Genomic DNA, 17,265 nt, shown 5'->3' with positions numbered 1-17,265 from the left:
GAGAGAGAGAGAGAGAGAGCCCGCAGCCGAAAGGGAGGAGAGTGTGCCAAATGGTGTAAAGAGGCCAGCTGGGCAGCGTAAGACCTTGACAGGGCAGGGAGCAGCTCCTTTCCGATTAAGGAAAGCTGTGCATCAGCGGTTCTAATTCTTGAATTCACAGAGACAGCCAGCTGCTACCCTAAGTGTTTCTGACTCCAAAGGCCTGGGCTGGGCGGAGAGGCCTCAGATAATGCTGGTTCTGCTGGCCCAAGAATGCTGTTATAAAAACCGGTGTCAGAAAGCTGAGGAACTTTCCAGCTTGTGTCCTTCAAGTTTTCTCTTGAAAACTATGGAGTCCTGTGTATTCTCCTTAGAACCTAGCGAGTACAGGCCTGACTCTCAGGGTGATTAGTGCTCAACCCACCACTGACTGATGCAGCTGCGTCATGCCTAAAGCTCTGGATTGAGCTGGACAGTGAGGTCAAGATTAGGGTTGGGCGGCAACAAAGATAAGCATTAGGAGGAAATTATTCCAGTCCCTTTGGTTCTTCACTTAAATTCTCGGTTTCTAACTCGCCCTTGTACTCTGAAAGCAGATTCTCAGGTTCTAGGAGGAAGACGTGCTTCATCCCACGCTGCTTCTGGTCCCACACTGCTTCCCGTCCCACACTGTTTCCGGTCCCAGGTACCTACCTCACAGGCCTTTACGTGCTCACTCTGCCAGTCTTCCCGGATCTTCTCCAGCATGTTGATGTGCAGCATGTAGGATTTATCTGCCATGGGCGGGGGGTTGATTTAGAAACTAGACAGGCTTGTTGGATTGTAGCTGTTCCTTTCTAATGCCTTTTGATCCTACATATTCATAATAATGTAAACAGCCCCCCAACCAACCCTCCCCATGTATCAGAGCATCCCGCCCCTCACCTGAATCCTCTACTGCAGTCTTTGAAGTTGCCAGTTTCACAAAAAGCTGTGAGGACCAAAACCAGAAAGCATTAGGAAAGCTGAACCAGGCTTCCACGGGCAAACACGGGTAAAAGTAATAACGATGGAGAAGTAAGGTCTGCTCCAAGTCCAACTTAGAAGCAGATCTTTCATCTTTACTCCTTCATCTTCTCAGCATCAGAAAACAGCCATCCTATGTCTTCCCATAGACACATCTCTGTAGTGGGTACCTGTTCCACCTTGAGGTACCAGCCCCTAGGGCATGGCCTGGGGCTAGCTTAAGACCTGAGGGGCACATAGACCTTGCTCTCTTCTCTCCCTTATGGGCTTGGGATGGTGTAGACTGACTCAGGTGGCAGAAGCCGCATGGGACTGGCCATGAACCTTCCAGGACTCTGCGATGATTTTGCCTTATCCCTTTTAGTGAGTTGTTCTCCCCAATTTATATCCTAATAAACTCCCTAATACTCCTTAAGCAGACTTCCTTGGATTTATCGCTATATGTCTCCCTGCCCTCAAGCTGTGGATAATATTATGTTCATATTATATATTATTTATTTATTTTATATTTTGTGTGTATGAGTGTTTTGCTTGAATGTATGTCTGTGTACCACCTGCAGAGACCAGAAGAGGGCATTGTACACCCTAGGACTGGAGTTATAGATGGTTGTGAGCTGCCAAGTAGATTCTGAGAATTGAACTCAGGTCCCCTGGAAGAGCGGTCAGTGCTCTTAACTGCTGAGCCATTGCCCCAGCCATACTACTAAATATATGACTTTATTTATTAATATTATTTCAGCCCATATGATTAAATGTCTCACCCACAAGAAGCATTCTGTCAACAAAGAATACAAGAGCTGAGTTTTGAAGACATTTTTAAAAAATACATCAGGACTCTTATTCCACCCACTGTTCTCCAATGGTGTGCTTCTCTGATGCTTTCCCCAACCTCAAAAATGTTACTGGGGCTTTTTTTTTTCTTTTTCTGAAGTTTAGAAGCCAAAGAAGTTATTGCCAGAGACTTGGGCTATAAATCTTTTTTAAAAAATAATAAATTAAGTTTTGTTTTGCAATCTTTATTTTTATTTTTTTGAGATGGGTTTCACTACATAGTCCAATCTGGCATTAACCTCATGACCCTCCTGCTTCACCCTTCTGAGCACTAGAGCACCAAGCCATGTGTATCATGCTCAACCCCTATAAACAGACATGAGTGCATCTCTGCCTCTTCAGGTTGTAGACCACACCACGCACCTTTTCCTGCTGCCTTGGGTTGGCCACATTGGCACTGCGGTGGACAGCCTGCTCCGCCTCATCCTTGTCCCGACACTTCTGCTCATAATTCTTCTTGGCCTTTGTTACAAACAAAGAGTGGAGACAAGTGAGCAGGGTATACAGTGTGAAAATCAGCTGACCCAGCCCTCCAGGCCAGGTCCAGGCCCAGCATAAGCTCCAGATGGTGCTGGAATCAACAGACAAGAGGTTCTCACTGCACTCTGAGAAGTCTCCCTAGTTCCAGCCTTTTTCCAAACTAGGCACAGAGTGGCCCCCAGCCCAAGGAAGTAATAACTGTCATTTGCTGGAACAAAGTTCCAGCTTTGTTTCAAGCTCCACATGAGCTCAAAAGACTAAGAAATGGGACTTAAAATGTATATAAATGATTTTTCTGATTTATTCTTGAAATTTTCACACAATTATACACCGCAGTGTAATTGTATCCATCCCCATATATATAACTTCTAAAATATGTAATCCAACATTTATGTAACATTCATAATCCTTTGAGTCTATGCACAATCATTTGGTCACTGGAACCAACTCCCTCTCATTCTCGACAGGCGTCAGTATTCTCGAGTCCCCAGCCGCTGCCATGCCAGTGAGGGGCACAGCAGTGCCCCATCTCTTCCACTCTAGCATAGTCATGCTTCTTAAAGACTTCAGTTCGACAGAGTTTAAAGTAGCCAACGGCCTATCTTATACCACTCTTACTACCAGGATTACGGAATCATTTCACAAACTCTAATCATTGTTGAATCAAGGAAATTAGTTTGTTTCTGGTCTAGAAACAAAGCCTTAGCTTGTTTAAGCAACACACACACACACAAGCTATGAATCAAACAATTAGAGAATAAATCAGTGTGATAGTTATACTTGACTAAGAATGGAGGTTTTATTTCTTGGCTAGAGAGACAGCTCAGCCAGCAAAATACACAACCAAAAATACAACTCTTTTCTTGGTTTATTTCTCTGCAGCTCCCTGTGAAACAGAGATCAAGTGCTGGAACCAGAGTGCAGAGGCTCAAATCAAGCCTCACCTTTATCTATGTATCTTTTATTTTTAATAAATTACTTTATGTCCTCTGCCTTTGTTTCGCCACCTATAAAGCAAGGATTCTTATACATTTATCTCCAAAGGGACATGAAAACAAAATAAGATATAAACTGTACTTTTATAGCTTTTACACAAGGATGTGTGAAATTGAACCCAGAAAACTCGATGGGTGAAGCTCTCCAAAGGATGGTGGAGAGGCGGTTTGGGCTTACTGTGACACATACTCCTCTATATTTCTCATAAGTAAGTTTCCATAATTCAACTACTGCTAGCCTTTCACAAGCTTTCCCTATATGCTGTATGTTATATACCTACCTGTACAGTATAGACCCCCTTGACCTGCCTGAACTTCCACAGTCAGGTCCCTTCCCTGCTGGGGTGGTAGCAGAGGAAGTGTCATGGGAAATTAGAACTTCCCTTGAGGACAGAGGGGAACCTGAACTCCTAACCCCAGATAGCAATAATAAGGCCCCAGCTCGTGTGGATGTGCACTCACAGGAAAACAGATGAAACATGGTTTAAATGCCCCAAAGCTTTCTTGTAATACCCTAAATACCCAAATCAATGGAGTACCACCCAAACCAAGAGCTAGAAAAAAAAAAATCGAACTGAATGAACAATGGCAATCAGCAGATGCCAGCCTCAAGATGACAGATGTTAGAACTGCCTGACAAAGACTGCAAAAGCATTCGGCAAACCACGACACACCGAAACAAACCAAAGCAAAACAGCGTGGCAAAGATACAGAAAAGCTAAGCAAAGAAACAGAAGATAAAAGGAAATCTCGGAATGGAAAAGTGGTTTGAAAACAACAAAAGCCCCATGAAGAACTGAAGAGACAGAGGACTAAATCAACAGGAAGGGGTAAGTGTCATCACCTCGAGTGACCAAGAGTGTATTCAGTATTTCCTCGCCTCGGTGATCGAGAGGTGGCTTGTGGGAGGAAGGATTTACTTTAGTTCACAGTCCATCATGGCAGGGAAGGTGTGGTGGAGTCCATGACAACGGAAACCTGGGACTCCTCATTTCCGGGATTGGACCAGGAAGTAGAGAATGGGAAATGCTGGCGTTCACCTGGCTTTTCCCTTTTTCCCTTTTTAATTCAGACTCAGAGCCTAGGTTGGTGTCACCACATTCAGGGTGTGACTCTCATCCTTAATTAAGCCTCTAGGGAAAGAACCTACCAGAAAACCTCCCAGGTGAGCTTCATTAATGCCCCTGGTATTTTTAATCCAATCACATCAGCAAAAATCAAAATAAACCAACATTGAAGACAAAAAAACAGCTGAGAAAATTGAACAGAGCCCCAGGGACCTTTAGTACAGAAAGAAGCAAACTAATACCTCGTGGACTTGGAATACTCACAGAGAAGAAAGGCTAAAACTACATGTGAGGCAGTAACTGAGGCGACCCCAATTTTGGTAAAAGACATAACCTACAGGGGCTGGAGAGATAGCTAAGAGGTTAAAAGCACAGTCTGCTCTTCCAGAGTCCTGAGTTCAATTCCACAGTGCCCTCTTCCGGCATGCAGGACACTGTATACATAATAAATAAATAAATCTTAAAAAAAAAAAAAAAGATATAACCTACAGATTAAAACTAACTAAACTCCAAACAAGAGAATCCTAAGGGCACCCAAGGCATTCACGGAATGACTAAAGGCTAAAACAAAGAAAATATGTTGAAGCAGTGGCAGTAATGACATTTTATCTCAAAGAACAAACAGCTTGACTTGCACAGGTTTCTCTCTAGGAAGAACGAGAACCCAAAGGAAGAAGTGAAATAACTTCAAAGGCCCCAAGAAAAGAACTGTCAGCCGTAATCCCACAGTCGCTGATCAGTCAGTCAGCAAGCGAGTGGATAAAGAAAATGTAGAAATGTACCACAGAGGAGCTTTCCTCAACTCTAAGGGAAGAATAAAACCGTGTCATTGGCAGGAAACTGGGTGGGGCTGGAGAATTACAACAAGCAAAATAAGCCAGACTCAGACAAGCACGGTTTTCTCCAATGGAAGTCTCATGTCATGTGTATTTCACAAAAATAAACAAAGTAGAGAAAAGGGATCGTGGAGAGAGAGTTAAGGTTCTTACCGCCAAGGCTGACAACCTGGCCTGGATCCCTGAGACCCACACAATGGAAGGAGAGAATGAACTACCAAAAGCTGTTCTCTGACTTCCACAGGTGTGCCATGGTATGTACTCTCCCACCACCACCACCACCACCACCCACCCACACACACACATTTTTTTTTTTAAGATTTATGGAGAGATGGCTCCATAAGACACTGGAGAGATGCCTCAGTGATTAGGTGCACTGGTGCTCTTTCAGAGGTCCTGGGTCTGATCCCCAGCACCTAAATAGCAGCTCACAGCCAACCACCTGTAACTCCAGCTTCTGGCCTCTCTGGCATGCTCACAGTGACATACATATGTATGGGAAAAATGCTCATACACAGCCAGCATGGTGGCTCACTCTTTTAATCCCAGCACTGGGGAGGCATATCTCTGTAAGTTCGAGGCCAACCTAGTCTACAAATCAAGTTCCAGGACAGCCAAGGCAGTTACACAGAGAAACCCTGTCTTGAAAAGCAAAAACAAAAACAGCCAGGCAGCAGTGGTACACGCCTTTAACCCCAGCACTTGGGAGGCAGAGGCAGGTGGATCTCTGTGAGTTTGAGGCCACCCTGGTCTACAGAGTGAGTTCCAGGACAGGCACCAAAACTACACAGAGAAACGCTGTCTCGAAAAACCAAACAAACAAACTCATACACATAAAATAAAAATAATTTAAACAAATATTTATGGAAAATTCAAAATACTCTTTAATTTTATTTTTAAGGGCTGCAGAGATGGTTAAGAGTGCTGGCTGCTCTTCCAGAGGTCCTGAGTTCAATTCCCAGCAATCACATAATATTTGCTTTAGTGCTGATCCTCATGCTTGATCCCAAACTCACCAGTGGTCAGAGAGAACACTTTGGGGAAGTGATTAAATCATGGGTGCTCTGACCCAATCATCGGGTTAATCCATTGATGAGTTAGTTTGTTGACGGGCTATTGAAAGATAGTAGAAACTTAGGAGGTGGGGCCTGCTTGAAGGCAGTGGACTGTATCTTGTTCCTAGACCCTTCCTCGTGGTCTCCTGCTTCCCAGGCAGCTCTGTTCTACCACCCACCCTGCACCATGATGCTCAGCCTCCCTTTAGGACCAAGCAACCACACACAGAAGCCTCTGGAACTGTGAACCAAAACAAACCTTCCCGCCAAATTTTAAGTTGTTTTCTCTGATGTTTTTGCTGCAACACAAAGTGGGTTAACACAATCAACAGTCTATGTATAGGTACAGGAAACAATCAAGACATGTAGATTTTCTTTAGAAGTCATTCACTTTAATGTGAGGAAACTTGCCCCAGATTTCTCCAAGCGCGCGCGCACACACACACACACACACACACACACTCCCTGGCACTATTTCAGCACTCTACATCAACCAACATTCCCTCCTGACCAAAAGCTTTGATGCGGTTTCCTCCAAGAGGAATAGACTGCATGTGCTGTCCGCAGAGTAATACTTTCAACAGCATATTACAGCCACACACGCTACAGATGTAGCAGTGTGTATGTATCTAAAAGAAGAGGTTGTATTGAGCACTAACAACTCATGAAAAGCTAGGACGGAAACTGTAACAACTTCTTCCTAGCTTGCTAGGGATTGTTAATAAGTCACTTAAGTGAAAGGGGGCTCTTATAATTCCCAGATATCTTAAAACACAAAAGGGTCATTCAGTAAAATGAGCAACAATCAAGGTTCAGAAGTGCTATGGAGTAGAAAATTCAAATGCAAGATAAATAGTATATGTGTGTGTTTATTTATATGTGTGTACATATGTGCCTGCGTGTATGTATGTGTGTGTCTCCATGTGTCTCTATGTGTGTGTCTCCGTGTACATATGTGTGTGCCTGTGTGTGTACGCTTGTTTGTGTGTGTGTGTGTGTGTGTGTGTGTGTGTGTGTGCATTTGTGTATCACATGCTTTTGTATCACGTCCTACAATATTTCAGTGAGCCGGTTTTATTTTTCCAGGTGCCATGCTAACTATTCCAGCAGAGATGAACAAACACCTACTCACCCCCATCAGGTACCAAAAGACCACTCAAGTCCACCTTGGTGGGCCAATGAGTTTGACTGTGGATATTTATGGGATCAAGGGTGAAGGGTCATGTAGAAGCATAGACAACTTACAGGTAGCTTCACCGCACAAGAAAAGTCTGCCCCTACCCAGAGCTGTTATCCACCCATGTCCTTGTTGAAGGCGTGGCCTTGGGAGGCCCCTTATCCTGCTTGTGACCACTCATTTGCTGCCCTATGAATCTCCCTCTCCTGCAGAAAAGAATGTTACGGGGTCCAGTCTTGCTAGGGGTGTTGGTAGCCACAGATACTCTGACTTAGAAGGCAATAGCCACGCCATGCCCAGAGGACAGAGTTCTACTCCAGCTCGCCAGCAGAAAGAACACTGCTGCACCCACACTCTCCCATTTCAAGCTTCCCCAGGCCTTCACAGGAAGGAAAGCCAAGTGTTTTCCTTAATAGCACACTGATAAATGACACCATTGAAACATCATTTGGGTAGGAGCATATTCATGTGCAGAATTTCTGATAATGCCTCTATTACAGAAACGGCAGCAGCAAGTGTGACTTACATCCATGGTTTTCTTGAATTGAGAGTTCTTTTGTTTGTGGGCAGCATCCATTATAGTTTCTGTCTGTGGAGAGAATACAAACACTGTCAATAAAAACTGTAAGTGACCGCTAACAACAGCTTGTCTTGAGGACTAAATGTTCAACATGGGTTATCCGATTTAGTTTTCAGGTCACCCAGAAGCCAAATGTGCTATCACAAATGAGGACAGCACAGATAGAGACTAAACTCCTTGCTCAGGAAGTCACAACCGGTTAAACATGTTGCATGTTATTTAGCCTGGACACTCACACACCAGGTCCTGAAGGCTCAGAACATCACCAAGGACTCGCTGATCACCATGGAGTGCTTTCTTTGGTGAATCAAGAATCAAAGGACTTTGATTTCAAGGAGGAATTTTAAACTTTTGTTTAAAATACCATTTGTATTTTAAGAGCGACTTTATTCTGGAAGTTATGTCGGCACAGGCAAATGAGGAACTCCACCTCCACTTCTGTGGCCTATCGATGACATACGCTTTACAACAAGTTGCCAGGGAATGAAGGATGTGTCTGTAGCAGTGCTAACAGAGACTGCTCTACGATCCTCTGCCTCATCTAACCCAGCGAGGTAAACCGCGTAGTTCCCTTGAGCACAATGTCTCCATTGGAGTTGCGATGGTGGTACTTTTGTTAATCAAAACTATGATGCTTATAATAAATACCTACCTCCTAGACACAATTGTTCTGGCTCCCACTTATCTAGTACTTGTGTGTGAAGCAGCTCCATGATCATAGTAGCATTTCTGTACAAGTACTACATCTCTACTTTCGTGATGGCAATGAGCTTCAGGAGCCCAAAGAAACAAAAGTCAGTGTGGTGGGTTTGGATGAAGATGGCCCCCAGAGGCTCATATATTTGATTGCTTGGTCTCTCGTTGGTGGAACTGTTTGGGGAAGGGTTAGGAAATGTGTGTGGCCTTGTTTGGAGGAGGTGTGATACTGGGAGTGGCATGTGAACCCATGCCATTCCCAGCCAGCTTTCTCTCTGCCTCCTAGTTACTGTCTCAACACTAAACACTCAGCTACTGCTCCAGGGCCATGCCTGTCGGCCTGTCACCATGTTGTCTGCAATGAGGTCATGGATCACCCTCTACAACTGAAACAACGATAAACTTTTTCTTCTATGAGTCGCTTAGTTCACCGTGTCTACACCGCAGCAGAAAAGCAACTAAGAGAGTCAGCAAATAAAGAAAGCTGAAATTTGCACCAATGAGCCTACTTATGTCTTACTGAAAGTGAAATTCAAATGCAGCTCCTACTGGATACATGAAGAATTTAAGTTTTTATGTATTACCATACAGAGAAGCATGGATGGATTTTCAGGATATTTGGATGAAATACGTATGGTGGGCTCACTTCAAGTGGGATAAATGAAATTCCCTCACGGGAGCGTCAAAGAACCCAGAATTTTCCTCCTAGCCTTCTGTAAAACAAAGATACCAGGAAGCAGCTGTTTGCCTGCTAATGAAGAAGATAAGGCAGACAGAGTGACAGGGCTCCAACATGAGTCCCACACAGAAAGACACATGACAGATCCTGGCCACGGTTGCCAGGGAGTTGAAGTTCACACAACTGACTAGTTTTACTCCTTCACTAATCACAGCTGATTTTCCTAGGCTACTTGACCAGATCAACTAGCAGTGTTGGCTTTGCCATGGCCCTTTTAGTCCAAGTATACACTTTGCTACTTATCCAGTTGATGGTTGCTACTAGTTTATAGTTGATAGCCCAAGATGTCTCCTTATCTCCAAGTTCTGTATAGCATCTACTTTAGGCCCTTCTCAGGTGCTGAGTGACTCACACTACCTCTTCACTTCCTGCCATTCCCATCTGCCTTCACAAGGACACCAGCATTTGATAGTTGTCAAGGTCCCAAAGAGCAGCCATTGACTCTAAGCAATCATGGGTAATTTCTGGACCCTGGAGTGATATGCAGTGCTCAAGCCCACTCAGGGAGTTAGTGGTGGCACATCGGGTCTATCTCTATCTGCTAAATAGCTTTGACCTAAGTCTTCTTGTGTCCATGCTCACTCACAGGGTGACCCACTCAGGATGATCTCAGTGAGTCCAAATTCTCTTACATGTGTTTTGGGGAGAGAGGCTCTTTTAGCATTCAGGTTTTCTGCTCAGATGTGTTTTATTATTGGTAACACAAAGTATGCAAAAACTCAACCATCTCATCTATAGAATGGAATAAAGAAAAGGAAGGGAAAAGGAGAAGAAATTTGTGAAGGATCCAAGTAATTCTGGGGCAGATTACTGGGAAGGAGATCCACACACCCTCCTCACCCTGCCTACCCCCAGGAATGCCAGGCTTCGTTCTCATTACCTCAGTAGTGGCCTCTAACAGTAGCTTTAGCATACAGTTGTGCTGTGGAATAATCCTCCTGTACACTGAAAAGATTTGTCACTTGAATTGGTTTAATAAAACACTGATTGGCCAGTAGCCAGAAAGGAAATATAGGCAGAGTGACCAAACTAAGAATGATGGGAAGTAGAAGGCCAGAGTCAGCAACCAGATGCAGAGGGAGCAGGAGATTAATGTGCCTTGCTAATAAAGAATGTAAATAAGGAATATGGGTTAACTTAAAATGTAAGAGCTGGGCTGGAGGGATAGCTCCGACATTAAAGGCTAGACTCACAATGAAAAATATAAAATGTAAGAGCTAGTTAGTAATAAGCCTGAGCTATTGGCTGAGCATTTATATAATTTATATTAAGCCTCTGAGTCAATTATTTGGGAAGCAGTTTCTGAGTATTTGGGAATGGGTGGGACAGCAAACAGTTTACAGAGGTGACTTCCTCCAGAAGGCTTCACCAGCCCCAGGTGAGGTTGTATGTCCCTATTAGGTGTTCAGATGGGACCTTCCTTTCCTTTCCTTTACTGTAGAGGACTCATCATATGTTTCCTGATTCTATATCACATCAGACTGTCTGGCTATGTTCTGTGTTTAGTGGAAGGAGAATATGTCCATCTTGGTGCTCATCCCCAAGAAAACACTACTTGCAGAGGTAAGCAGCTATAAACATTGACCAGCCACCCTCCCACATTTCCCCTGTCCCAGTCTACTAAACAAATCAATTATGGAACCAGTAAGATGTCTCAGTAGATAAGGACACTTGCTGTCGAGCCTGACAACATGAATTCAATCCCTGGGACCAACACAGTGAAAGAAGAGGACCAGCTCTTACAAGCTGTCCTCTGATTTTCACATATACACCATGGCATGAACACATATACATGCACACGCTCATGCACTCACACATGTAGAAAATAAAAATGTAATTTAAAATAAGAAAACAGGACTAGAGTGATGATTCACCAATTAAGAACGCTTGTTGCTCGTGAAAAGGACCTGGGTTCAATTCCCAGTATCCACATGGTGGCTCATAACATCAGCAACCCTTGTTCAGGGGTATCTCTGACATCTCCTTCTAACCTCCATGGGCACCAGACATTCACATGATATGCAGACATATGCAGACAAAATACTCATACATACAAGATAAAGTTTTGTTTATTTGTCTTTTGAGACAGGGTCTCACTATGTAGCCTTGGCTGTCCTGGATCTTACTATGTAGACCAGGCTGGCCTTGAACTCATAGAGATCTGCCTGCCTCTGCCTCCCAAGTGCTGGGATTAAAGATTTTTAAATCTTGAAAAAAAAATTAAAGGCATAAAACATTCTACTTAAGAATTTATTAGGCTTTTCTTAAGGTTTATTTATTTATTATGTATACAGCATGCATGACTGCAGGCCAGAAGAGGACACCAGATCTCACTACAGATGGTTGTGAGCCACCATGTGGTTGATGGGAATTGAACTCAGAACTTCTGGAAGAGCAATCAGTGCTCTTAACCTCTGAGCCATCTCTCCAGCCCCCTATAGGCTTTTCAAAATAAATCAGTAACTTACATGTGGAGACACAGCTCAATACTGTGCTTGTACAGCACAACCAAGGTCCTGGATTCACCCAGTTGCATAAGAGAAAAAGAAAGAAAAGAAAAAACAAAAACAAGCAAGCAGCTGGTCTTTGGATGAGTGTAAATAGCTCTATTTCCAAGAAGTGGAAGACCAGAGCATGCAGTGTGACAATTTTAAAAAGGGAAGTCAGCATTGACACATCTTTTTTTTCCCCTAAAGCATGTTCTTAAAAAAAAAAAAAATAGGTACTCAAAGCCACCCCAGAGTCCATTGTGAAACACATAACTACCACTTTCTAAATAAACTTCTGGCTTTTGGATGTTTTGAAAGGGTCTCCTGCTGAGAAGGGAACTTGAATTGAGCATGTGCTGCTCTGCTTCTCCTCTGAGCCCAAACCACTCACTGGGTGTGCGTCATGTTAGCGGGAAAGTTTCAGAGCTAACAGCTCTCCCTGCAAGGGCCAGGGCTGCTAAAGACACCTGAGGATGTGAGAAAATGGCCCTTTTTAGTGGGGTCATAGATGCACAGCTCAGTTGGCTAAGGTATTATGCTTCCTTTTATTTTTTTAACTATTCCACATGAGACACAATATCTCCTTAACTTTTTAATTATTCTTTTCTTTCCTTTTTTTTTTTTTTTTTTTTTTGAAGACAAGGCCACATTAAGTAATTCCCACTGGCCTGGAACTCACTATATAAGCCAGGCTTGGTCTTGAATTTGCAGAGATCTGCCTGCCTCTGCCTCTGGGGTGTTAAAGGCATCTGCCACCTCACTCAGCTTACATTTTTTTAATTGTATGTCTGTGCCTGTCTGTGTGTGATCACATACATGTGAATGCAGTGCCCATGAAGGCTGGAAGGACTGCATACCCCTGGAGGTGAGTTACAGGTGGTCATCAGCCATCTCACATGGTGCTGAGAACTGAACTCAGATCCTCTGTGAGGGCAGTACACACTCAACTGAGGAGCCACCTTTCCAACCTCCAAGCTCTTTTGCTGTCATTTCAGCTGGGCTGCGGTGGTGCACGCCTTTAATCCCAGCACTAGGAAGCAGAAGCAGGTGGATCTCTGTGAGTTCCAGGCCAGTTGGCTCTATGTATTGAGTTCCAGGACAGCCAGGGCTATATAGAGAAACCCTGCCTGAAGAAGTGGTGAGGGAGAGGGGGAGTGAGAGGAGAGAAGAGACAAGAAAATTGTCATTTCAGGGCTGGAGAGATAACTCAGCAGTTAAGAGAACCCAAGTTTGGTTCCCAGCACCCATGTCAGGTGGCTCACAAACCCCTGTAACTCTAGTTCCAGTGGATCCTGGGCTTCCATGGACACCCACACACACATACACAAATACACACACATACACACACACACACACACACACACACACACACACACTTAAAAATTAAAAAAATAACACTTTGTGGAGGGGGAACATGGGAGGGATTGGAGGTGGGTAGCTAAGAAAGGCTAGAGGGAGAGAGGAAGGTGATGCAATCTTATTTCAATTAAAAATAGATTGAAATAAAAGTAAGGGGCTGAACAGAATGGGAAAAGATCTTCACCAACCCCACATCTGACAGAGGATTGATCTCCACAGTATATAAAGAACTCAAGAAACTAGACATCAAAATACTGAACAGTCCAATTAAAAAATGGGCTAGAGAGCTAAACAGAGAATTCACAAAACAAGAATCACAAATGGCTGAAAGACATTTAAAGAAATGCTCAACATCCTTAATCACAGAGGAATGCAAATCAAAACGACTCTGAGATACCACCTTACACCTGTCAGAATGGCTACAATCAAAAACACCAATGACAGTCAATGTTGGAGAGGATGTGGAGCAAGGGGAACACTCCTCCACTGTTGGTGGGAATGCAAGTTTGTACAACCACTGTGGAAATCAGTATGGTGGTTTCTCAGAAAATTAGGAATCGTACTACCTCAAGACTCAGCCATCCCACTCTTGGGCATATACCCAAGGAATGCTGATTCATACCATAAATATACATGCTCAGCTATGTTCATAGCAGCACTATTTGTAATAGCCAGAACCTGGAAATAACCTAGATGCCCATCAATGGAAGAATGGATGAAAAAAATGTGGTACATATACACAATGGAGTACTACTCAGCAGAGAAAAACAATGAAAGCATGAAATTTGCAGGCAAATGGATGGAACTAGAAAAAATCATCCTGAGTGAGGTAACCCAAACCCAGAAAGACAGTCATGGTATGTACTCACTCATAAGTGAATTCTAGATATAAAATAAAGAACAATCAGACCACAACCCATAGAACCATGGAGGCTATAAATATAGCATGGAGGTCCCTAGGACGACTGTGGCTTATAATAAATTTCAGTTTTACTCAGTTATTGAAAAAAAAATAGCCAAACGAATGGAAACGCATGAACTATGAACCAAATGCTGAGGGGCTCCCAGCTGGATCAGGCCCTCTGAATAGGTGAGACAGTTGATTGGCTTGATCAGTTTGGGAGGCAACTAGGCAGTGGGACCAAGTCCTGTGCTCATTGCATGAGTTGGCTGTTTGAAACCTGGAGTTTATGCAGGGATGCTTGGCTCAGACTGGGAGGAGGGGACTGGACCTGCCTGGACTGAGTCTACCAGGTTGATCGCAGTCCTCGGGGGAGGCTTTGCCCTGGAGGAGGTGGGAATGGGGGGGGGGGAAGGGGAGGAGGTGGGAGGGGGGAGAACAGGGGAACCTATGGCTGATATGTAGAACTGAATGGTATTGTAAAATAAAATAAAAGGAAAAAAAAATTTAAAAAGTAAGGGGCTGGAGAGATGGCTCAGTGGTTAAGAGCACTGGCTGCTCTCCCAGAGAACCAGGGTTCAAGTCCCAGAACCCACATGGCAGTTCACAACTGTCTATAACTCCAATTTCAGGGGATCCAACACCCTCACATAGGCATACATGTAGACAAAACATCAGTGCTCATAAAAATAAATAAATTATTAGAAAAATAGATAAATAAAAGGTAACTTTAAAAAAACACCTGGTGTCGGGTACGGTGGTGCACAGCAATTGGGAGGCAGAGACAAGGGAGATCTCTATGAGTTAGAGACCAGCCTAGAGATATAGAGTTACAGGGCTACATAGGGAGACCCTGTCTCAAAAACCAGAACAACCTGTAATTTCCTTAAAGAAGTGGCAGACTGGGCAATGTCAGACAAAAGAATCTTCCATCCAATGAGTTCAGTACACACAATACTTCTGCTTGGAAAAGGGCTTTGGGATAGATAAACCTCAAGAGTGACACGCAAGCTTGAAAGAACAAGTGAAACCATTTGATGCGGTGTTCCTTAACCGTCAGCATCTGTCCTTCATGCTAAGAGACACTGATTGCACAGGCACCAGCTGAGAAATGGGAAGGGGCAGCAGTGTGCAAAAAGCAGCTCTTGGGCCAGGCATAGCAGCACACGTCTACAGTCCCAGTACTCGGAGGTGGAGGCAGGAGACTCAGCTATACATATGCTGAGCTGGAGGCCGGCCTGGGCTTCACAAGACCATGTCTCACACACACAAAGGGAAATGCAGCTCGTGAAATGATGGTGGGTGTGAGACAAGGAGGTTTTTAAGGTGCTACAGGCAGCCTGACACACCAGTGTCGACCCAGACTCCAACTTAAAACTGCAGGCAAAGTTGCTCCTCTTGAGAGGTTAGGATAGAATCAGCCTTAATACTGGCCGTTGGTTGGATGCACAGACTGTAGAAACAACGTCAGATCCCGTCAAAAGCTAGGATACAGGAAGGATTCCAAAGAGTCCTCCAGGAAGGATGACAGATCCCCAAATGTCCACAGAGACCTGAATAGAAATCTTTGGTGTCAGCCTTCCAGTCTTGAAAGACATTCTTGAAGGGCTCTACTTGACTAAAGCATCAACTTACATATACAAGGTTTTCAGGAACAAAATAAAAAAGAATTAGAATTGTGCCTGCTTATTTCTTGATTCTTCTAAGTCCCCAAACACTGACTGCATTTAGCATAATAACTCGTATTCACTCCCAACACCTTTCAGGTATGTGGAATTAATCCCGTCAATGAAAAAGTCCTGTGGCTCCTGGAGTGGGTCCTGTTGTTTTGAGTGGTGGTGTTGTTTGAGACAGGATCAGCAGTTAACAGCACTGGCTGCTCTTCCAGCAGACCTGGGTTCAGTTCCCAGCACCCACACAATGGTTCACAACAGTCTGTAACTCCAGTTTCAAGGGCTCGATACCCTCGTCTGGCTCCACAGGCACCAGGCACACATGTAGTGCACACACATACATGCAGACAAACATGCATACACATAAAATGAAAATTAATACATCTTTAAATAAAAAAAGGGGGGCCCTCCAGAGCTGCTTTGAAAACAAAACAACTTGGATTTCCCAGGGCCAGTTTCTCTAGCTAGAAAATGGGGTTATGCCATGGTATTATGAACTTCAAGGAAAGCGTGAGTCTCTCCCAGTTCTTCACCCTTCCCCTGTTGCCTAGCTTAGGAAGAGTGTGATCCGGAAGCTCACTAGCTAGGGTGTGCTAGATGCTGCTGATGGGAGCAAAGAGGTCTCCAGCCACAGTCTTGTCTGATAAAAACAAGTATGACAGGGGCAGCGGATCTGAAAGGAAGAGACCGCAAACAGAACCACTGAATCCTGTAAGGATGTGGCCCAGGTTCTTGGTGTCTAAAATCACAGGTCCATGCTTATATGGGAAGCATTTTACCATTCGAACTATTTCTCCAGCACTCCTGCAAGTTCTTTTAAAGGAAGACTGACCTGGGGTACAGGGTATATGTTTCCTTATTGAGTCTCTACATGAAGACTCCAATATGTCATTTTTCAGGCCAGAAAATGGTTATGATTATATTAGGGGTGGGAACCAAGTTGTGCAGGGATGTTGTTGTTGTTGTTTTGGGTGTTGTTGTTGTTTGAGATAGGGTCACACTATGTAGAATCTCGCTGTCTGGGAACTCACTCTGTAGACCAGGCTGGCCTCGAACTCAGAGCTCCACCTGCCTCTGCCTCCTGAGTGCTGGGATTAAAAGTGTGCCACTATGCCCAGCACGTTGAGCAATTTAGGAACAGGCATGCCTGAGATTTCTCTGCAGAAGAAAGTGATACTGTACCACATCCACGAAACTAACCTTTTTCCGCTGCAGCTTTTGCTTTTCCCTGAATTCCTCCATCTTCCTGGCCTCTTCTCTCAGAGTATGCGCAAGCTGGATGTGACACTGGGCCACATTGTCTACTTCTGTAAAAAGAATGTGTAAATAAAACAAAGTCAAGGTCCATATGCGTCTAAACTCAAATATACACAATGATTCAAAACTATACATCCAAATCTGGA

The 17,265-nt window shown here is 44.0% G+C and overlaps 1 protein-coding gene across 1 annotated transcript in view; it reads right to left on the bottom strand.

Annotated features, from left to right (window-relative positions):
• The window catches only part of Pstpip2 (proline-serine-threonine phosphatase interacting protein 2), an 88,694-nt gene that overhangs the window by 6,814 nt on the left and 64,615 nt on the right, over positions 1-17,265 (bottom strand). The window contains exons 5-9 of the mRNA XM_028871982.2: positions 17,063-17,169; positions 7,952-8,014; positions 2,179-2,277; positions 904-949; positions 673-752 (exon numbers count right to left, since the gene is read on the bottom strand). Coding sequence (XP_028727815.1) covers positions 673-752; positions 904-949; positions 2,179-2,277; positions 7,952-8,014; positions 17,063-17,169 — 395 coding nt within the window. The remainder of the gene's footprint in view (positions 1-672; positions 753-903; positions 950-2,178; positions 2,278-7,951; positions 8,015-17,062; positions 17,170-17,265) is intronic.

The sequence above is a fragment of the Peromyscus leucopus genome, chromosome 19 (assembly GCF_004664715.2).
Source record: "Peromyscus leucopus breed LL Stock chromosome 19, UCI_PerLeu_2.1, whole genome shotgun sequence".
Taxonomy (NCBI): domain Eukaryota; kingdom Metazoa; phylum Chordata; class Mammalia; order Rodentia; family Cricetidae; genus Peromyscus; species Peromyscus leucopus.
Note: the sequence above shows the minus strand (reverse complement) of the source record. Positions and strands in the feature narration are given on the sequence as shown.